General features: G+C 41.3%; 1 protein-coding gene across 11 annotated transcripts in view; it reads right to left on the reverse strand.

Annotated features, from left to right (window-relative positions):
* The window catches only part of DLGAP1 (DLG associated protein 1), a 327,004-nt gene that overhangs the window by 96,589 nt on the left and 207,340 nt on the right, over positions 1 to 23,075 (reverse strand). For 6 of the 11 annotated variants that reach the window (XM_055323706.1, XM_055323708.1, XM_055323713.1 and 3 more), the window contains one exon: positions 22,677 to 22,706. The exons of the other annotated variants lie outside the window; for them this stretch is intronic. In XM_055323706.1, the coding sequence (XP_055179681.1) occupies positions 22,677 to 22,706 (30 nt within the window). The remainder of the gene's footprint in view (positions 1 to 22,676; positions 22,707 to 23,075) is intronic. 11 annotated transcript variants of the gene reach the window in all.

The following is a 23,075-nucleotide window of genomic DNA, read 5'->3' on the forward strand; positions in this document are numbered from 1 at the left end:
TCAAGTACTTCTCTGATAGAATTGTTGAGAAGTTTCCTGAAATAATGTATGTGAAGGTCCCAGGGCAGAGCCCAGAACAAAGTAAATGCTTCATACTATTGCTACTTATGCTCATTAATTGTAGTTAATGTTGTTAATTGCCACAAATAGCTATTATTTACACCAGCCCCGAATTTAGTCTATTTCCAGGCTTCACATGTATAAAGGATCCAAATCACAAGTTCATCCTTAAAAGAGACTCCGCCCGATTAAGTTCTGCTAACAAGGGGCACCTGGGTGGCTCGGTTGGTTACGCTTCTGCCTTCAACTCCGGTCATGATCTCGGGGTCCTGGGATCGAGCCCCACATCGGGCTCCCGGCTTGGCCTGGCGCCTGCTTCTCCCTCTCCTCCCTGCTCATGCTCTCTCTATCTCTGCCTCTCTCTCTCTCTCAAAAAAAAAAAAAAGGTTCTGCGAACACCACGTCTCTGAGGTTCTTCAAGGCTCTGTGAACAGGGAAGGTCACCTGGAAGGTGAGGGAGTTTCCTAGTGCTTCCCAGCTGATGGGAGTCCTCGCAGCAGCCGAGGAGGTGGCTGGCCGGGCGGGCCTGTCCCCTGTCCAGGCGGCTCTGGTATTGTTCCCCTTCCCGGGCCTGGCCTCCAGAGCACCCAGACGGCCGCTGCCACATCCCGCTGCTCCAGAAGTGGAAAGAAGGCCCCTTTAGGACCTTCCTGGGTGACTGACAGCATTTGAGATGAGATTAATAAAATGCCAGCGCATAGGGGAAACCGGACTTTGCCCCTGTCACCTCTGCTCCTCCTTTCTCGTGACACAGAAAACGAGCCCCGGGCCACGTCTGTCTGCGTGATCGGGTCGTGTCAGCCTTTTCCCGTGAGACCATGGGCACTGGTGACCCGAGTGTGAACAGTCCCTTGTGAGTGGGCGCCTCGGACACGCTGCCACTGAGTGAGCTGTTGCTGTATGTGACAGGCCCCTCTGTGCTTGTCTGTGCCAGGGAGCACACGTGGGGCTCTGAGCGCATCACTTTGGGTATCTGTCCCCTGGTGTTAGGTGACGTGTTGTTCCAGTCCACTGAGGAGGGGGCTGCGGGGTTTTTCCTTGGCCACCCCATGCAGCAGAGTGAAGGCATTCCAGGAAACGAGAGGGCCTCGGGGAGCCCCTGGAATTTCAAGGGGGATCAGCTTTAAGATATACCTTTCTTAGAAGGAGAAAGCCTATTTATTTTACCTCAGCAGAAACAGTTTAATTTCTGAAGATTCAAGATGTCCCCAAAGGTCATGATAAAGACTAATTACAAGAACAGGGGAAACAAACAGATGAAGAGTATCCTGCTCCCTTTTAATTCAAGTTTATTTTATTTATTCTGTTTAACCTAAGGGAGGGATTGGTCATAATATTATATCTGATTTAGGCCATCTGCACCTAAGGGTGTCTGTCTGCTAGGGCCTGAATGTTTGTGTCCTCCCTAAATTCATACGCTGAAGCTCTAGCCCCTAAAATGATGGTATTTAGAGGTGAGGCCTTTTGGTGGTGATTAGGTTTAGATGAGGTCATGAGGATGGGGTCCTCATGATGGAATTAGTGCCCTTATAAGAAGAGATAACAGTCTCTCTCTTGTTTTTTCTCTTGTCACATATAAAGGTCATGTGAGGACACAGCAAAGAGGCTAGCATTTGCAACCCAAGAGGTGAGCCCTCACTAGGCGATGACCCTGCTGGCAGTGACCTTGGACTTTCTAGACTCTAGAACAGGGAGAAACAAATGTCTATTGTGTAAGCTGCCCAGACTGTGCTATTTTGTTCTAGCAGCCCCTGCAAAGACTAAGACAGTGCCTCAAGAGCAAAATAATCTAAACTCCAAGAAATAGGCTACAAAGACCCAGGCAGCTTTCACCAGATGCTTCTCTCATTGCCAAAGACAAAATAATGGCCTTTTGCAGATACTTGCAGGAGAGTCTACCCTCCACACACACAAAGAATGTGTGAAAGGGAAGAACCAAAGCAAGGAGCCCTTGGATCTGTCTGGTGCTTACAGACAGAGCCTCTCCCTCCATCTAGCCAGGGTTCTTGGCAATGGTTATTACTGGCCTGCTTCCTGAAGGAGATGGTTCTTCATTTTCTCTCTCAAGCACGCTTCACTTCCTCCTTCATGGAAATCTAGCTCTAGCCCATTATATGCCAATGATTGCATGCCTGCCAGGTGGGACTTGGGAATAGCCTACTGCTATTCATGAGGTTATCTAGGAGTGGACATATTCCACCTATTAGCTTTGGTGGCCAAGACCTATATGCTGTTGTGTTGGCCCTTTCCTTCCTCATACTCAGTTAAAGGCTGCGTGTGTGTTGGGCCTGTGTGAGTCATGGTGGTGGGGAGAGACCACCTCAGGTCAAGCATTTGCCATGAAGCTGCTTGGCATGTGTAATATTCCTCAAGGTGGCACCACACAGATGCCCCAAACAAAACAGTGGGAGGCTGAATTAGCGATTATTTTCAGGAGCATCTTCAAGGATTCATGATACCAAAGAGTTTGTTTACTTTAAGGCAGTTAAACCAGAAGCATAAATTTTAATTCTGAGTGACAGAAAGTAGATTAGTGGTTGCCTAAGTTTGGAGGTAGGGAGTGGAGAATGGCTCATTGGGGTGACGAAAATGTTCCAACCTTAAATTATGGGTGATGTTTGCACAACTCTGTGAATATACTTAAAAAAAACAAAAAACAAAAAACAAAACAACAACCTCTAATTACATACTTTAAAAGGATGAATTTTATGGTATGTGAATTCCATCTCAAGCTGTTAGATATTTAATTCTGAGAGAATTACATGCGCTATAAAAATAGCCCTAATATTTTATTGGCATTAGTAACTTTTTTACCAATTATTTCTGGTGTGTGATGACTAATACTTTAGGTTATGTATGCTCTTGGGAAGAATAGACTGGAGAAGTCGTAGGGCTTCAGACAAGAACCAGGTCCCAAGCACGAAAGTGCTGGAGTGGATTTGCTCAGTCAGAATGTTCTTTAGTTTATTTCTATGTTCTCTCGCATTACAGATCCATGGGCTAGAAGGGGCTGTCTGAGCATGTGTGGTTCCTCCTACCTTATCTCTGGAGTCATTCCCCTGTGCTCTACAGCCCTAAACATCACCCAGCTGATTCTCCCACAGGAGGACATAAAAACTCTTCAGGGGGAAACAGGACAGAGGGTAGTTTTTGTAATTTAAAAAAGCATAGAAATGCTTGGGTGGCTCAATTGGTTGGGTGTCCAATTCTTGGCTTTGGATCAGGTCATGATCTCAGGGTCTTGAGATTGAGCCCCAAGTCCCACCTCAACCTCAGTACTCAATGCAGAGTCTTCTTGGGACCCCTACCCTCTTCCTCTCCCTCCTTCTCTGCTCCCCAGCCCCCCCCCCCTGCTTCACCCACCTGCCTGTGTGCACACATACACTCCCTCAAATATAAATTTAAAAAATCTTAAAAAGAAAAAAAAAGCAAGTTTGCCTAGTAATCTATTTATTTTATTATTTATCAAGGGGCTCTTTCTTTCTCTATGTAATATTCTTTTTAAAGATTTTATTTATTTATTCGACAGAGAGAATGAGAGAGAGCACAAGCAGGGGGAGTGGCAGGGAGAGGGAGAAGGAGAAACAGCCTCTCTGCTGAGCAGGGAGCCTGATGCAGTGGCTAGATCCCAGGACCCTGAGATCATGACCTGAGCCCAAGGCAGACGTTTAACTGACTGAGCCACCCAGGTGCCCTCCAGATAATATTCTTAAAGAATAATTACAAAGCACCATCTGGGATTATGATTTGGAATGTGACTGGCACCCTAAAACACCTAGCTCACAGCCCCTTCTACATTTTTTCCCCATTATGAACCACCTCTCCTTTCCCCAGGAGTAACTACATTTTCAAATCTCCCAATCATTGTTCATTTCTTTATTCCCTGTGGATCTTATAAAGTTTATCTTTTATTTATTTACACATAGCCTGTATAGGCATATTATAACTATATTTATGTTGTCACACCTGAAATCTGCAAACTTTAAGATTAATCTTTCTTAGAAGGGAAAAGCCTATTTAATTCTAATGATTTAACATCTTAATCATTGATGTGATTGTTCTCCTTCATGATGCCTTTCTTCCTTATACTTAGTTATTTTTGACAGCAAGAAGATCATGTTCCTTGCAAAATTATTTTGCAAAGTTATTTGTGGTCTAGAAAAATATTCCTTTCATAAAATAAAATATGAGTGTCCTTTCATAAAATAGTCCTTTCAAAAAATATGGAAATATTCATAGCTTGAGGTCCTTTACACCACTCAGCTGATGTAACTTTGGATCTAGGATGTGAAAGAAGTCCATGTATGATTACAATTTCTCAGGAATGGCTACCCACCCCTACATTAGCACCAGGATGGGAGTTTTCTTTTCTTTGTGTATGTGTTTTATTTTGCTTTGTTTTGTTTGGAGTGAGGGGAGGGAAAGGGGGAGGGAAAGTGGACCACAGTGATAGACTTACCTTCTGGTTCATGCTTACCTATAGAGTGTAATCTTTTAGGGGTGCAAGTTTTATGGGATAGCTTTCTTTTTTTTTTTTTTTTTTTTTAAAGGTTTTATTTATCCATTCATCACACACACACACACACACACACACACACACACAGAGTCAGAGACACAGGCAGAGAGAGAAGCAGGCTCCATGTAGGGAGCCCAGCGTGGGACTCTATCCCCGGACTCCAGGATCACGCCCTGTGCGGAAGGCAGGTAAACCGCTGTGCCACCCGGCCTGCCCCTGGGATAGCTTTCTTATTAGACCTCTCCTTGGGAAGACTGGGGCTTTAACATCTGCCTACTACTTCCTATTCTAGGATATTATCAAAACCTAAACGTGGGATCAGCCTGATTCAGCAAATGCCCTCAGTACAGAAGCACCTTTACTGTTTTTGTTCTCTAACTTCCTGCTTTCCAGTAACTCCTTATTAACTCATTAGATCTTTGTTTTGCAGGATATATATGTATGCTTATAGATGTATGCATCCTGCCATATTACTAGAAGTGAAGCCCTGTGAAAACATAATTTTAAATTTGTAAAATGAAATATTTATTGGTTTTATATTACAGTGACTGAAAGTAAAGCCTGGCCAAATCTTTTTGGCTGGAGGTGCCATGACTCTTCTTGTGACTGAGGTTTGGGGGACAGAGGGGAATAAAGAAAAGGAGATGCTTTGCATATTTCCCTTGGAGAAGTTTATCAGAATTTCTGAGTGGAAAGAGGCCATTTATGCTAAGGGTGATTATGTATATATCTATATCTATATCTTTCTATATCTATCTATAGATACAGATATATGTATCTATAAAGTATACCAAACTTGGATTTTCAAAAAGTTTAGAAACACTATTCCATAATGATTCAATCCTGGTTTCTAAAATGTCATTGAAGTTGCAATTCTACAAATTCTATAATGAAGGGGCTCTTTTACATTTTAGGCCGTTGACTTTTTAGATAATCTGTTAAAAGTTATAGATGCTCTTCTTCAGAAATAATTCACACATGTACACATAAATAAATATGGGTTTAGAGGGTTAAAGGGATCCTCTAAAGTCTACTCACTAGGAAAAAAAAAAAAGGCCATTCATTGGTCTAGATTAAGAACTTCAGCTCTTAAAATACTAAGTACTTGGGGCACCCGGGTGGCTCAGCAGTTAGGCATCTGCCTTCAGCCCAGGGTGTGATCATGGGGTCCCAGGATCAAGTCCCACATCGGGCTCCTTGTGAGGAACCTTCTTCTCCCTCTGCCTGTGTCTCTGCCTCTCTCTGTGTGTCTCTCATGAATAAATTAATAAAATCTTATAAAAAAATAAAAATACTAAATACTACTTGAGTTTCCATAAAAGAATAAAGTAAATAACCTATGGCAGTCCATAAAAGTAGAATTATGCAGGTATTAAAAAGGAAATAACTCAGGGTGCCTGACTGGCTCAATTGGTAGAGCATGTGACTCTTGATCTCAGGGTTGTGAGTTACTGATGAGCATTGAGCTTACTTAAAAAAAAAAAAAGGGAAGTAACTCTATGTATACTAATATAGACAGATGCTAAAGATACAATGTCAAGTAAAAAAAAAACAAATTGTAGATTAGAATGATTTTGTGTATACACTGTGTAATTATGATTCTATTTGTGTACATGTGTAGAAAATATCTGCAGGGATACAGAAAAGACATTGTGACTAGATGAGTGCTGTGGAGACTTTTTTCTTTAAACCAAATAATATTTGGACCTCCCACCATAAACTTGTATTTCTTGTATGTATTAAGGCAAATTAAGTTAAAAAAGATGAACATTCTTCTAAAATACAATGTTTATAGTCTATAATCTACCCCAAAGAAAGAAGTCCATATTATGTATTTATTACTATCCAAATGAGATCCTTTCCTCTAATTGAAAACTTTTTTCTCCTTTAGCTTCTTTGTTTTCCAAAAGGTTAGACATTTTAGACTTTTCTTTTTTAGACTTTTCCTTTTTTTACTTGACTATCATTGTCCAATTATCTTGCTTTTGCTTCTTGTTTATATAATGCATTATATGAATGAAATCTAGACATATGTAAATTATATTGAGAATATTGCTTGAATTTCTACATTAATTCTCTCTCTTTTTTTAAATTTTTTAAATTTATGATAGTCACAGAGAGAGAGAGAGAGGCAGAGACACAGACAGAGGGAGAAGCAGGCTCCATGCACCGGGAGCCCGATGTGGGATTCAATCCCGGGTCTCCAGGATTGCGCCCTGGGCCAAAGGCAGGCGCCAAACCGCTGCGCCACCCAGGGATCCCTACATTAATTCTCTTATTTCATGACCTACTAATACATAGATTATTATTTTTATGCAAAATGTTTCATGGATTGTTAACTCAAATTATGCTGTCAGAGTCAAGTACATGACATGAGCTAATTAGAAAGTTATCATGTTCTTACATGATGATCTTCGTCTTAAATACTAGGAGACTCAATCTGTCATATATTTGCAGCAATGGATTTATTGGGGGGTGAATAAAATATTTCTAGTTTTTACCAGAGATTAAATTTCTCACCTGCTATTTCAATTTAATTATATCCTATTTTATAAGTAGAGCAAATTTTCTGATTTTATCTTCTGATATAAGACATTTTGGGTAATTTTAGAAGAGATACTTTTTCTGGCTTCAGTTACAGTGGGGTTTAGAATGAAGTTGAGAGGAGCACCTGCATGGCTCAGTCAATTAAATGTCTGCCTTAGACTCAGGTCACAATCCTAGGAGATCCTGGGATTGAGCCACTGCATGGAGCCCCCATTGGGCTTTCTGCTCAGTGATGAGCCTGCTTCTTCCTCTCCCTGCCACTCTCCCTGCTTGTGTTCTCTCTCTCTCAAATAAATAAATAAATAATGTCTTAAAAAAAAAAAAAAGAATGAGGGATGCCTGCGTGTCTCAGCAGTTGAGCATCTGCCTTTGTCTCTGGGTGCAGTCCTGGAGTTGCAGGATCGAGTCCCGCATCAGGCTCCCTGCATGGAGCCTGCTTCTCCCTCTGCCTATGTCTCTGTCTCTTTCTCTCTCTCTCTGTCTCTTATGAATGAATAAATAAAAATATTCTAAAAAAAAAAAAGAATGAAGTCAAGAAATGGGTATAATAATCACAGAAATTACTACAATAGAAACTCCAACTATCCTAGCCTGTTGATCACAGAAAGTTTCATATACAAACTGGTCTAGAGTCTGGTTGTCCCATTTTTTTTTCAACGAATGGGGCTCCATCTCCTTGAAAATTTTCAGACTTGTATCACTGATGCAACCAACTCCTTCATTCACATGTGAGCATGAGTGTGGCTTCTCCTGTACAGAGGGTAGATGATTGGCTGAGGTAACCTCCCAGGGATTCCAGAAGCTTCCTGGGATGTATCTTAATGGGGATTCCCTTTGACCGATGGCCACCATCTACATCTTGCAATTGGTTATTTGCTGACAACTTTCTTTTTCAAAAGATTTTATTTATTCATGAGGGACACACACACACACACACACACACACACACACACAGAGAGAGAGAGAGAGAGAGAGAGAGAGACAGAGGGAAAGGCAGTCTCCCTGCCAGGAGCCCGATACAGGACTCCATCCCAGGACCCCAGGATCATGCCCTGTGCCAAAGGCAGATGCTCAACCACTGAGCCACCCAGGTGCCCCTACTGACAACTTTCTTATGTTCAATTGAACTTTCTTATTTAATCAAACAGCTTTACATTTAATTCTAACTTTCAAAAATAAAGAAATTAGCAATATCCGATTTGCAGCCCAACATTCTTCTCCTTTATATCCATGTTTAAATAGTCATCAGTTTCATGAATCCAATCTCCTCTATCCCACAGATTGCCCTAGTCCTGACAGGATCTTCCATAACAATCAGAGGATTCTCTGCCTCCAGTCAAAACCCTTATTAATTCATTCTCTACACTGTCTTCTGAATTATCTTTTGAAGAGACAAACATGATCGTTGCATTCACCAGCTTAAAGATCTTCAATGGCTCCTTACTTCCTAAGGATGAAGTCCAAACTCTGTGTTGGATTTTTTATAACTTAATCCATTCCTTTCTGTTTCCTACTATTCTCTCCCCATACATCTTTTGCTCCTTTCTCTTACTTTTCTGCTTGCAGCTTGGCACATGCTGTTCATTCTGCCTTTATTTTTTTGTCCTCTCTTTCTTTACCTGGCAAACTCATACTCATCTTTTAGATTTCATATCTGTTATTATCCCTCCCGTAAAACCTTCCTGAATTATTTACCCTGTCCCTGTCCTCTCTTAACTTTTAGAAGGAGCCTCTTCTATCTTTCATCATTGCACTATCATTATAGATTTGTCTCTCCACAAGAGAGCACACCCTGTGTCTTGATCAATCCAGTACCTCCACAGTGCCTGGCTCAATACAATTTTTTTTTTCAATTATATGTTGCGTATCTGAAACCAGTTCATATGTCTTTCTAAGGTGACTGATGTTTCCCTAAGAACAAAACTGGACTATCACAAAATGAACCTCAGAAACAGCCTGATTACCTAATGGCCATTGGGGATACCCTGCCCTTATTACTACTGTTTTATAATTTTGTATGTGTATGTTTATGGGTATTTATAGGGATAGTTATAAAGCAAGAAAGAGGCAAAAGCTAATCAAGGAATTTCACTTCTTCCTAATGTTAAGCCCCCTACTCCAGTAATATAAAATGGAGAAGCTGCAGACTCTGGACAATTCTCCATCAGAGTCTTTCCTCTTATCTGCCTTACAGAAATATGTTTATTTTCTTGGGTAGAGGTATGTTTATCTTCTGGGGCCGCTGTCTCCTATCTATGATTTTAATTACTTTTTTAAAAATGTTTTTCTGGTTCTTTAAAAAATATATTAATATTGGGCACCAGGTGGCTCAGTCAGTTGAGTGTCTGACTCTGGATTTTAGCTTGGGTCATGATCTCAGAGTCATGTAATTGAGGCCCACATTGGGCTTTGCACTTAGCAGGGAGTCTGCTTGGAATCTCTCTCTCCTCCCTTTGCCTCTCCCCATGCTTTCTCTTTTTCTCTCTAAAATAAATCAATATTAAAAAATATGTATTAATAGAGTTGTGGTAAAAACCAATTGCAATGGTTAGAAAGACTGACCCATCTGATCCTTATGTTGTGCTGCCAGTTTTAAGTATTTTCGACTCACAAATCAACTGGTGTTTCACTATTCATTTTGTTTGTTTTTCTGCTAGACAGCTTTTTCCTCCTTTTCTGTCTTGTGATCTCATACTTTTGTTCTCTTCTCTCAGTCACAATGATGTGCATTTCCCTGCTCTGAACGTCATCTTGTTAATATGCTTTATAAGATCATAGTGACTGTTCTATTAGTCTTACATTTTTAGGAGTGGGAAAATCTAAAGGGTAATATCAAGCTCTTGAGGCATTGTGTATTTGCTATTTTTAACATCAGCCAACATTCTATTTCATCAGTACTTGATGCTGTCAGTATCTGATTCCTATATTAAGAGAACAGCTCTAAACGAGTCTCATTGTAGCATAAAGTTTGCCAAGATACTACAATTGTCACATCAGTTTAGGGTATCAAAGTGGATATTAGCTAGGCAGCAATAGTTGTATAATGTCTCATTCATTTGATCTATTTTACCTCCATATTCAGTAATAACTCCACAAGAATGTAAAAACTGATACTATACTGTACCTTTGGTTTCCTAGTACAGCCTTCAAATGCCATGAGTTACAGGTAGAGAAGTCCATAAGCTGTGGTCCATGGCTTGGGTGCTCTCATCTGTGTCCGGAAGGGCCCATACAAAAGCACAGGAAGAGCATGAATGTGCTGTTTTATGGAGACAGCCAAGGTCATGGACTATCACAGGACAAGAATTTTGCATAGGAAGCATGGCCCCTTGGCTGAAGAGTCAGCTTGGCATAGTGTCTACCATAGTGACCCAGGCAAGGGTCACTCTTAAATCTTGTATGCATGTGATGATGAAGCATCAGATTGAAGAAGATACAAAATATACCATCTGACGTACCTTCACTATTGCTATTCATGGAGTTGCCCTTTAAATTGATTAGCCTAATGAGATAGATTACATGATGATTTTTCTTTTTTGTTATCTCCTATAGCTCTTAGGATAGTAGTGTCTTTGTGTTGCAATATATGCTTACTAAATATTTGTTGAAAAAAAGAGGCATAGAGAAAGAAATGGAGTAATTTGGAATTAAAGTTTTGTGTAAGGCCTACTCTGGGCTGAGAGCCATGCTGCCCTGTTTTCAAAGCCAAGGGGCTCTTCCTCCAAGCCTTGTGCTGAAATCCTTGATTTCTGGGCCAACCAATGCAAAATGGCCCACTCCCATGATCAAAACCAGATTTCTTTCCAACATACAATAATAGGATACAATCTTCAAAAGTACTTCAAAGTAACCAGGAAAGTTAGGACTTGCCATGGCAAGAAACAGAGCAGTGGGCCCCTTGACCGGGGTCTGAAATGAATCCTTGGTTGAACAAGTCATGGAAACTGACAAAGCTCCCAAACTAAAGAGAACCCAGCATACAGAGAGGTTGGTTAATCAGACTCAGTCATGTTCCCATGTGACATTCTACACGGAAGACACAGCACTGAGGGAAGCCAAACCTGCGCCTGTGCTTGCATTCTTCCTATACTGATGTATAAATTGAAAAGGCCTTTCCAGCTGAGGGCCAAGTCATGTACCGCTCAAAGCAGAGCAACCTCTGCTCACTGCTTCCTTTACTTTGTAGCAAATGCTTATGTCTGGAATCATTCTCAACTTCCTTTTTCCTAATAGGCTTACTACTACTGTTACTAGTATGATCATCATTTATTGAGTGTATGCAACTTGCTATATATTAACTGTTGTCATCTCAACTGTAAGTGAGGAAAGAGAAGCTCAAAGAAGTTCGTTAACTTGCCTATAGTCACACAGCTAGTAAATAGGAGAGCCAGGACTGAAACCCAGGCAGTCAGACTCTAGATACAGTATATTATTACCTTGAATAACAAGGGTTTGAACTGTACAGACTCACTTATAGGCAGATTTTTTTTTTTAAAGTAGGCTCCATGTCCAGCATGGGGCCCAACATGGGGCTTTAGCTCATGACCCCAAGATCAAGACCCAAGCTGAGATTAAGAGTTGTATGCTTGGGATCCCTGGGTGGGGCAGCGGTTTAGCGCCTGCCTTTGGCCCAGGGCACGATCCTGGAGACCCAGGATCGAATCCCACGTCGGGCTCCCAGTGCATGGAGCCTGCTTCTCCCTCTGCCTATGTCTCTGCCTCTCTCTCTCATTCTCTGTGACTATCATAAATAAATAAAAAAAAATAAAAAAAAAAGAGTTGTATGCTTAATCGGCTGAGCTACCGAGGTGCCCCGCACACGATTTTTTGGATAAATATTACAATACTGGAAATGTATTTTCTCTTCTTGATGATTTTCTTAATATTTTTTCTCTAGCTTATTTTATTGTAAGAATATAGTATATAATATATAACATACAAAATATGGATTATCTGTTTATGTTATTGGCAAGACTTCCAATCATCAGTAGGCTATGAGCAGTTAAGTTTTGGGGGAGTCAAAGTTATATGCAGTTTTTGGGCTATATGGAAGTCCATGCCCAAAACCCCACATTGTTCAAGGGGCAATTTTATATATTGGTCCTCTATGGTATCAATAGTAGATTGGTTTTTCTACACATAGCAACAAATTCATGATAGCAAATACTTACACTTCACTCTAGAGATGAGCCGTACTTCCAGTCTCTCACTGCACTTAACCTGACAGCAATCCCATAGAGACATAAAGTACTACTATTAGGTCCTATGTGCTGTGGGTGCCAGGTCCCAGCTTATGAGATTTTCAAGATGATATAGAATATTTGAGTCTTGAAAAAAGGGTTACTGGCACTAAACCATGAATAAAAACTGCAAAATCAAAATTAATAAAAATGGAATGAAATGCTATTCTAAACTACCATTATGTTAGCATTACTAATTGTTATACTTACTATTACAAAATTCAATTATGTTTGAAAATACTTTGTGGATTAGGTATTTTTCATTTTGTGAGAAATTCTGAAATATGTATGATTGTTAAGGAATTAGAGCTAATCATAAATGAAGTGAATTTTACATATGTAATTTAATTATAGATAAAAACACTTTCAAAATGTTTACAGAAAACTCATTGAGAAGAATGGGGATCACTGTAAGGTTTTTGAAATGTACAGAGTGGATTTTCTTATTTATTTATTTTAGAAGGGTTGGGGGATGGGAGAAGAGAATCTTAAGCAGACTGCACTGGGAATGGAGCCTGACATGGGGCTTGATCTTACCAGTCTGAGATCAGGACCTGAGCCAAAACCAAGAGTTGGCTGCCTAACAGACTGCACCACCCAGGTGCCCCATTAATCTCTCTTGTTTTGTTTTTTTGATTTACTATGTTTTTAAGTAGGCTCCACACCCACAGTGGGGATTGAATTCACAACCCTGAGATCAAGAGTCATGTACTCTACTGATTGAGCGTGCCAAGCACCCCCTACAGGGTGTATTTTTTAAAAGAAGCTGAGTCTTAGTCCTATGAAGTTTTTTTTTTTTTCCTATGAAGTTTTTAAATCACCTGATTACCCCCCTGAAGGATGAGAAATGATTTGCCTAAGGCAAGTGGTTAAATATGGAGGTGAAAATCAAACCTCACCCCCGGAGCATGGTGTTCCTTCTGGTCAGAGTCTTTGGGGAGCCATCTCCATTGACATCTAGATCCCCTTCTTAAATAGGACCAGCCAAACCAGTGTCTGTCATTGATGGACACATATTCTGGATTATGTTCACTGTAATTATTTACAAAAACTAACCAGCTGCTCCCTCATTGAATCTTGTGAGATTGTGCCTGGAAGCAATGGTACCCTATATAAACTTAGAGATTTCACTTTGTGTGATTTCCCTTGGACAGTTTATAACAAACTGAAATAAAATCTCTTTTAACCTATCTGGAGATGCAGCCACATAGAAAAGGAGGGTTGTGTAGCAGAGGACTTCAAGGGTTCAACTGTTAGTCATTCTTGGGTTTGAAAAATTTATGACCTCAAATTAGTAACTTCTCCATACCTCAGTTTCTTTCTTTATAAAACCAGATGATAATAAAAGTAGCTACTGAGTTATTGTGAGTTTTTTTTCTTTTCAAATATTTTATTTATTTATTCATGAGAGACACACGAGAGAGAGAGAGAGGCAGAGACACAGGCAGAGGGAGAAGCAGGCTCCATGCAGGGAGCCCAGTGTGGGACTTGATCCTGGGACTCCAGGATCACTCCCTGGGCTGAGGGCAGGCACTAAACAGCTGAGCCACCCAGGGATCCCCTATTGTGAGGTTTTAATGAAATAATGTATGTGTTCTCTATGCTTGCTATAACTATGAATAGTTTATAAAGTGCTCAACAAATGTTAGCTCTTTGTATTATTACTTGCCTTCATATCAATAGTCTAGCTCTTTGTACAGGACTTAAAAAGCATACCCAGGAGATATTTTTATATATTGCTGGTCGAGTGAAGAAGGCACAGCTCCTGTGGAGGGGTATGTGACAGTATCTAGTACAAATATGTATGCATTTACCCTTTGACCTAGCGGTTCAACCTCTAAGAGGTTTTTTTTTTTTTTTTTTTTTAATGACTTTTTAAAAGTAATCTACATCCAATGTGGGGCTTGAACTCACAACCCTAAGATCAAGAGTTGCATGTTCCACCAACTCAGCCAGGCAAAACTTCTATGAGTTTTGAGCCAATGTCATAAAAGTAAAAACAAAAAAATATAAACACCTAAAATATATTGAGTGTCTATAGGCCAAACACTTTGCTATATACTTCAACATTGTCTCATTTTATTTAAGCTTCTAACCAACTGGAGTACTAAGTAGCTCTCAATCCATTTAACAGATAAGACAAGTGTGGTTCAGACAGTCACTCGCTTCTGATTACATCACATCAAGAAGTCATGGTGACTGGGGTGCCTTGGGTGGCTCAATCAATTGAGCACCAGCTTTCGGCTCGGGTCATGATCTCAGAGTCCCGGGATTGAGTCCCACGATGGGCTCCCCGCTCAGTGGGGAGTAGGCTTCTTCCTCTGCCTCTGCCCCTCCCTCCTGCTCATACTCTCTCTCTGTCTCACATAAATAAAAAAAAAATCTTAATAAAAGAAAGATTATTTCTCTTTTCCTCTGCACCTTCCCTCTACTCTCCCTCCCTCTCCAAATAAAATCAAATCATGGCTACAAAGTTTGAAACTAGGAAATGTCTTTTTTTACTATCCTATACTTTCTTTCAAAAGAGAGTGTTCCAAACTCAGTGTTAGGAGTTTATATTTAAGGAGGCCATCTATAAAATCAACACTGGAAAGGAAATTGAACTAGCCTCTGTTTCCTGATGGGCATATATTCAACAACACTATACTTGGCAGAGTTACATCCGGTAGCTTTCTGTGTTCACCTAAGCATATATGTTGATTAAAAGCTAGAAAAGACCTGAACATCCATACATATCTTGAAAACATTTCAGATCCATAAATATTGGGACTAGTATCTGATTTTGCATTTCATTGACATATTATTGTAAAAATACTTCAGCTTTTTTTGCCAGCAAAACCAAACAGAAGCCATGTGTGTACTCTTTCAACTTAAAGCATTCATGTCTTCCACAGAGCAATTGTATATGCACATGCAGCGATATTTAGACATGTAAACATTTTATTTTTTTTATTTTTTTTAACATTTTAGTTAAATACGAAATATATGAGGGATCAACATCAAGTTGATTTTACAATTAATTTTAATGGGCGTGAAAGATAATTTAGGAGGGTGTGATTTCCAAGGTCAAATTCCAAACCTCAGTGTCAAGTGATTTTAGCAGTTGTCTGAATTATGGCATGTTTCAAAATTAGCAGTAAGTGGGGATCCCTGGGTGGTGCAGCGGTGTGGCGCCTGCCTTTGGCCCAGGGCGCAATCCTGGAGACCCGGGATCGAGTCCCAGGTCAGGCTCCCGGTGCATGGAGCCTGCTTCTCCCTCTGCCTATGTCTCTGCCTCTCTCTCTCTCTCTCTCAATGTGTGACTATCATTAAAAAAAAAAAAAATAGAAAAAAAATTAGCAGTAAGTTTAGAATATAATTTCAGATTTAAAATGTAAAAGCCATTTTCTAAATTTGGGATTGAAATACTAGAAGTGGCTCTGATATCACTATTGAATTGGCTTCAAAGACTGCTAATTAGACCACTGTCCTTAAAAGCTGTTTTCTTTTTTTTTTTTTTAAGATTTTATTTATTTATTAATGAGAGACACAGAGAGAGAGAGAGGCAGAGACACAGGCAGAGAGAGAAGCAGGCTCTGTGCAAGGAGCCCGACGTGGGACTCGATTCCGAGACTTCAGGACCACACCCTGGGCCGAAGGCAGGCACCAAACCACTGAGCCAACCAGAGATCCCCCTAAAAGCTGTTTTCTTACATAGTTTAATTGAGTTAGTTATTCTTCTATAGGAGGAGTTTTGTTTACATTGACAACTTCCAGTGGGTCGTTAAAAATAATTAAAGCAAACACCTAGATATTGAAAATAAAAAGAGAAAGAAAATTGTCTAAAATTGGTAGATTTACCTATATAGCTTGTTTTTGATTTATAACTTTCTATTTCCTGGGATGCCTGGGTGGCTCAGCGGTTGGGCATCTGCCTTTGGCTCAGGGAGTGATCCCAGGATCTGGGATCGAGTCCCACATCGGGCTCCTTGCATGGGGCCTGCTTCTCCCTCTGCCTGTGTCTCTGCCTCTCTCTCTGTGTATCTCTCATGAATAAATAAATAAAATATTTAAAAATTCTATTTCTTACCCCAGAGAGGGTGGTGAGGGGTAGGTTATGGTGCTTTGGAAGCAAGTGGTCTTCTGGGTTATGGTAATTTGTTGCTAGGTGCTGCTCAAGGCGGGTTCAGCAGAGACTTTATTAGTTTTTGGTGACAGAGGTTCAAAGATATATAGAAGGCTGCTCTCCAGATAGCTGTGGTTGCAATCCCTTTAGTCCTCCTTACTTAAAACTTCCATGTTCTTGTAAATGTCCTTGATCAGTGTTGACAAGTGTCACACTCAGGAACACTGTAGATTTATAAACTATTTCATAAGAAAATACTATTGATGTCTTTGACATTTTGTTGAACCAGCCTGAAAGCCTTTCCTTTCTTCCCATCCCCTCAGGACTAGAAGAGCAGGTAAGGGGATAGTCCATCTGATGAGAACCCTCCTCCCTGTTTGGGGTTGGTTCCTGGCACCGTTCACTCAGGCAGCTTCTCTCTCCACAGAGATGTCATGGCTGCTGCTGACATAATCGGGAACCCTATTCTTACCTGCTTCTTTCTGAGTTCTTTCAAAGTGGGAAAGCAAAGGCTTAGGTTGGTTGTCTATGGCTTGGCCCCAAGTCAAACTTAACTTCCAGCAGTAGGCTACAAGTGATTATTTGTTTGTAAGATCTTTGGACACTAGGAAGAGGGGGTGCTGTAGGAAGGCTTGGGAAGACTGCAGAGAATGAGGAAAGGTAGAGAACAAGCGCTTATTGAGCACCTACCGTATTCTGTACACCATATTAAGTCTTTTACATTTATGGTATTGTTTGGTCTTTATAGATGCCCTGAGAAATAGAGATCTCCATTTTATTGGACAACAAGGCAAATGGTGGTTAATGGCCATCCAGTTAGTGGTTGGCTTTTTATTCCTGACGGGGCACCCTGTTCACTTTATATCACAAGGCAGACAAAGAAATGTAGTTGGAGTAGAGGAGGAGGGAGAGGGAAGAGAAGAGGAAAAAGAAAAACTTGAAAAAAAAAAAAAAGGATGAATGTGAGAGAGCTCGGAACTTCTGCCAGTGTTTGTTCAGCATTAATGCCAAAGTGAGGGTAACCCAGGTAAGACTGGAAACTAGGCATACCTTGACTCAACTTCCAGTTTCTGGGTCACACTGGGCCATCTTTGCCATTTCAGGAGGAGCCTAGTTTTTGGAAGCTATTTGGTAAATTCTTGACTTAATGCTCATCCTGCCAAGAGACATTGCTTTGTAACAGGAAAATTTCACCCAAAGTACAATAAGACTCTGCAAAATACATTTGAGAAGAGGACATTGATTTGCTCAGTAGGATGGTCCAGTTTCCAAATTAGCTTTGTAAGCAGGAGGCCTGGGTTTCTTTGCAGAAACAACTCTGTCGAGTATTGATTTCGGTTTCTTCAATATTCCATTTTTAGATTCCTGACACATGGCTTTTTGCTTTTCACTCTGGTGTAACCAGGAGGAAGTCCATTGCCCAGGCAGCCCTTCCCTATCTCTGTGGCTATCTGACATAAAGGTCTGAAGAGATGTGTGGTTTTCATTTCCTACAGTAAAAATACTGAGACCTCATTCTAAGTTTATTACTAGAAATAGGTCCATCAGTTATCTATTTGTTAATGGATTTACCACAGTCTAACTTGACAACTGAACATATGGGCTTTGCTCAAAAAATAGACACAATGACAAGAACAAAATTCAGCTAAGGAGGAAATGATATTAATAAATTTGGAATATTTTTTAAATGTTTAATTCATTTGGGGTTGCTATGATATGAATATTTTGTCTCCCTAAAATTCACATGTTGAAACATTAACCCCCAAAGTGATGGTATTGGGTGGTGGGCTTTGGGAGGCAAATAAGACAAGAAGCTTGTCTTGGAGCTTCACCGATGGGATTAGGGCCCTTATAAAAGGGATCCCCGAGTACTCCCTCAAACCTTCCACCCTGTACCCTGTGATGACACAGTGAAAAGTCAGCAGAAGAGGGACGTACCAGACACCGAATCTGCCAGTGACTTGATCCTGGACTTTCAGCCTCCTTTAGGGTTAGAAATAAATCCCTGTTGTGTGAGCCACCCAACCTGCCATAAGTTATTGCAGCAACCCAAGCAGATGATGACAAGGATACTTTAAGATACACTGCATGTCATATCATGGGAAACAGTATTTCTTAAGCAAAGGAATGGGAGTATTTCAGTATTCAACATGTAGGCAAAGCCAGATCATAGTTTCATACCAGAAGAGCAGCTCCATTTTTATTGATTTACAATATAGACATGAAGCTGTGGGTATCATGCATTTTGAAAACAGGATCAAAGATTGAATAAAGCTTTTCCTTATTTTTTTCCTATGCCTGAGAAGTCATTTCATTTTCTGAGTCAGAGGCTATGAGGTTGTAGAAAGCACCACCTTGGATGTGATGAAAATCCTAAGTCCCCTGTTCCGAAGGGGATTGTGGCTCATGAGCCATTACCACGGAGAAATAAGATACTTAAAAATATACCTAAATTAAATGAAATGACAAGAAGAAAAGAGGAAAACAGAAGCTCCACATGGCTAGAGGAGCTTTTGCTTCTAAAATGGAAGCTTGTCACAGAGACATATGAGATTTAACCATTAACACGAGTTTCACCTCCACTGCTAACTGAAGCCCTGCTTGCAGCATGCCCACACAGAAGATGACTGTGGGCAAGGGCTTGGATAATTATCTGGTCTATCAGATTTTTTTCACAGAGGCTCGTCTGTTGCCATTTTTGAAGACATGGAATTTTTCCCAAAAAGCCAAACTTCATTCCCTTGTATAGGCTTTCCAAAGACTGGGATGCTATTTTGGTATTTTGGATTCTCACCCAATTCTAAGGTATAAACAAATCACTCTGGAGGCAGGTTCTCGTCACCGAACACACCCTGGTTATCAGTCACCAAGGCCTGTCATCAATCAGCCTCTGCGGCTCATCTTGTCCCTCCAGGCTGGATGCCTCCACCTGAATGCTCCCTCGCTGCATGTCTGAACACACTGCATCTGTTGGACAAGGAGCTGCTGGCTGGAGCTGGACCTTTCCTCTCTGGAAAGAAATAGCTGCCTATGGAATGTCAGGGCAGGTCTAACCCAGGCATGACTCAGCTCTTTGTGACCTGCATTCTGGTTTCTCCTTGATGAGGCGGTGCAGACCCCACTGGTGGAAATAGGTGCTGACTCCCTTCTCCTGCTTCAATTTCAAGAGGGAAAATCCCTTTTAAGAGGAATATTTAGAAGATTCTATCATGGCATTCTTGGTACAGAATGGTTTTGCTCCCCTTGGCTGAAAGAGTTTTCCTTCCCTTACCTCAACCACCTTCTCCCCAACCACCTCCCACCTTCCCTTTCTCCCAGTTTCCTTCTGGAGGTTTCTCTCTTACCCTGATTTTCTCCCAGGGGGATTATCAATGTAAAGTTAGAGTCTGGAATTCATCTGTATCATCAATAAAACTTTGCAACTATTCTCTCACAGCTTTTCCCCTGGTCAAATATTTTTTCTTCATTGCATAATAATGAAAGCATTGAGGTGTATTACTGTTTAAAACATAATTTTTAGTCTTTAAAACGTGAAAGGACATTTGACTTTTAATCTTACCATTCATGTGATATAAATAGCTTTGTTTCTTTCTGCTGATTTAAAAAGCTTACATGAAGCTGCAGGATGCTGAAGGGGGCACCCCTGCTTCAGAGAAAGAGAAGAAAATTGCATGCCAGAAATACTTGGTGGGAAGTAGCACCGGGAATCTTTGTCGATTTTTCTCTTACAACTTTGAGAATTGTTTTTCCTTAAAAAGAAGAGAAAAGACAACCCACCTAAAATATTAATGCTATTTTTAGAGTTCTACGATAATCCAGAATGGAGTCATTTTTCAAGAAAAGGTAGGTTTCATTTCGGGCAGTGGATCCCCTCCACTGATTTACATATTCCTTGACACGATTAGCTGGATGAAGCTGCCTTGAGTTCATACCGCAGATGTAGAACACCACGTACAGTAATCAGCTACGCATACATAAGGACTACTGAGCTTTGATTTCGAATTAAGAGATAGTGCCTCACACACATTCCACTGAGCATGCTGGTCAAAAATTTCCCATTCCAGATGCACCAAGAATGCATGCATTAAGCACACACACACACACACACACACACACACACACCCCACCCAAAGACTGCGTTCCAGACAGTCCCCTGCACACATGTGTTCTAACACAGTTACAACAGAGCATGCTCCCAAGCCTTCAAGCTTCCACAGCGCTCAGCCACGAAGCTGCCCCAAAGATGCTCAAGCCACAGTGGAAGTGGGCCCCACCTCTGATACCCACAGCTGCCCCAGTGCACTTCCTGAGAGCCCCTGGGGCTCACAGAGGCCTGGTGTTAAGGAAACTGCTGAAAAAAACCCAAGCAGTCATTCTGCTTTTTTGCCCTTGTTTTTCCTGACTCATTCTCTGGAGAACGCAAACCTCTTTGGGGGGTTCAAATGGGTCATGCTACCCAGTAGTGACAGCAGTTACTGGCAAAATGATGAACAGAACATTAAGTTCCAGCAGAACAAGGGTTTTTAAATTAGTTAACATTCTTAAGGTTTCCTGGCTTTTAAAACATTTATTTTGTTTTTCCATCCTTTTGCAAGCTGAATACTGTGCTTAAGCCAAACAGGCAATGTAAAGCTCTGACTTCAAAGCCATTCCTTGATAAAACATCAAAACAGCCCAGGGTGGACCAACTGTTATCTGGAATTCTACAGATAATTAACTGAAACTCAGCATTCTGTTGCCACTGGGAGTTTCTGCAGACAAGGCCATTCTCATGGACCTGCTTGAATTTTGGTGCTGTGTCTCCTATGTTTTGTTAGGCTTGGAGAGGTTTGGATAGACTCTCAATAAACTCCATGGTACCACGCAGAGGAAACTTGACTTCCGCTTGGCCTCAGAGAGGCCTGAAAGTTGCATGGTACCCTCCCTTGTCCTCGATGCTCTTCTTCGTGAGAAGCAAAGGCATGCTTTCCTTCTACTTGAGAAGAGAGGCATGCTTTCCACCGTGATGTCAGAAATATTGCCTTTTCAACTTTGTTTTGTAAAATGTGATAAGGCACAGAGTTCCCCACTTTGGGTTTGCCGGGCCGGTGGATTACATGACTGAGCTCCTCCATCATCTCCCCATCTTCAAACCCCAGCCCATCCAATCCTTTTTCTTGGATCAAGCAGATGGTCTCACCACTTCGGCCCCCCTGGCATTCTTGCACTTCCCACCTCCATGCATTGCTCATTCATCAAGCCACATCTCTCTTTAAATGTGAGAACTCACCTGCAAGCCCACCACCTCTTCCAAGGAGCCTCCCCTGATTAAGTGGGGATGAAAGAAGCTCCAACGCATGACTGACAGACTCTCGATAAATGAGAACACGCACACCCAAAACAAACACAGAAACTCACAAGAAGGGGAAATTACACGTTAGCTACTTGCGGACTACGTTCTTCTCTGAGTATCAGGAGATCAATTTTACACCAATAATCAATTATCATTTCAGGCGATGGGGTATTTTTAACATTTGTGGGGGATAGCAAAACACTGCTGTCGTCTTCTACACCAATCCTCGTGTTCCCTTAAACCACTCTTCCCTTTCTTCTTAGCTCCCCGGATGCAAGACTCCAGGAGACTGCCACTTTCTAGAGATGGATGATACAAGCAACCCTGAAGGAAGCTGGTTTTCCCAGTACCTCCCGGATGTGGTGGATCACACTGCCCAGGAAAAAGTTGTGTCTATAGCCCATCATTGCCTTCACCACTTAGTGTTCTCAACCCCACGCCCACGTACTTGGCCAAGCATGTCCACTACGTTGGGATAAGAGGCCAACACACTCTAGAGGAGGCCCTGCTGAACAAAGGCAGAGTGAGTGGGGGCAGGTTCCTGGCCAGACTCCATGTCCAGCCTCAACTAAGGCTGCTGGAGAACAAGGGGATCTGTAAAGAGCACAGGATCTGAGGCAGTCACATCAGGGAACAGAAACAGACACGTTCGCACTCCGAAAGACCGCTCACTGGGGTCAGCGCTGATGCCACTGGCGCAGGCCTGAGACTCACAGCATAAAACGACCAGAACGACGAGAGACACAGATGGAATGGGGACAGCTGGCGATCAGAACAGGCACCACACACTGCTGCCGCAGATGCTTTCTGGCTACAAAGGCACGCTAGGCAACCTTTAAGCAAAACAGTATTGATTTTGTGGTTGTGAAAACGTACCTTCAACTGCAGAACTCAGTTTTATGACACCTTGAATAAAAACAAAAAGTGGCAGTTATATAATGGACCCAAATGACCTTTTCTAGTCTTCTCAACACACACACACACACATGCTTCGCATCCAGAGTCTTTGCTGGCACCTTGAGGATTTAACTGAACAAATACCAACTTTGAAGACAAAAGTAATTTTCAGCTCTTGGTTAGCCTACATGGTGTCTTCGTTTCCCCTGCTAAAACCATGTGGGGAAGTTTTTTACCAAATAAGGGATCTCGCCCGTTTTTGGGTGAAACAAAGGCCAAGTTTGTCTGAATGACTGTTTCTGTAAATAAATCATGCTGGATAATGAATTGATGAAACTTCCCACACAGGACACCAGAGTCTAGTACTTTCTATTTAAT

This window comes from Nyctereutes procyonoides, unplaced genomic scaffold (assembly GCF_905146905.1).
Source record: "Nyctereutes procyonoides isolate TBG_1078 unplaced genomic scaffold, NYPRO_anot_genome, whole genome shotgun sequence".
Classification (NCBI taxonomy): domain Eukaryota; kingdom Metazoa; phylum Chordata; class Mammalia; order Carnivora; family Canidae; genus Nyctereutes; species Nyctereutes procyonoides.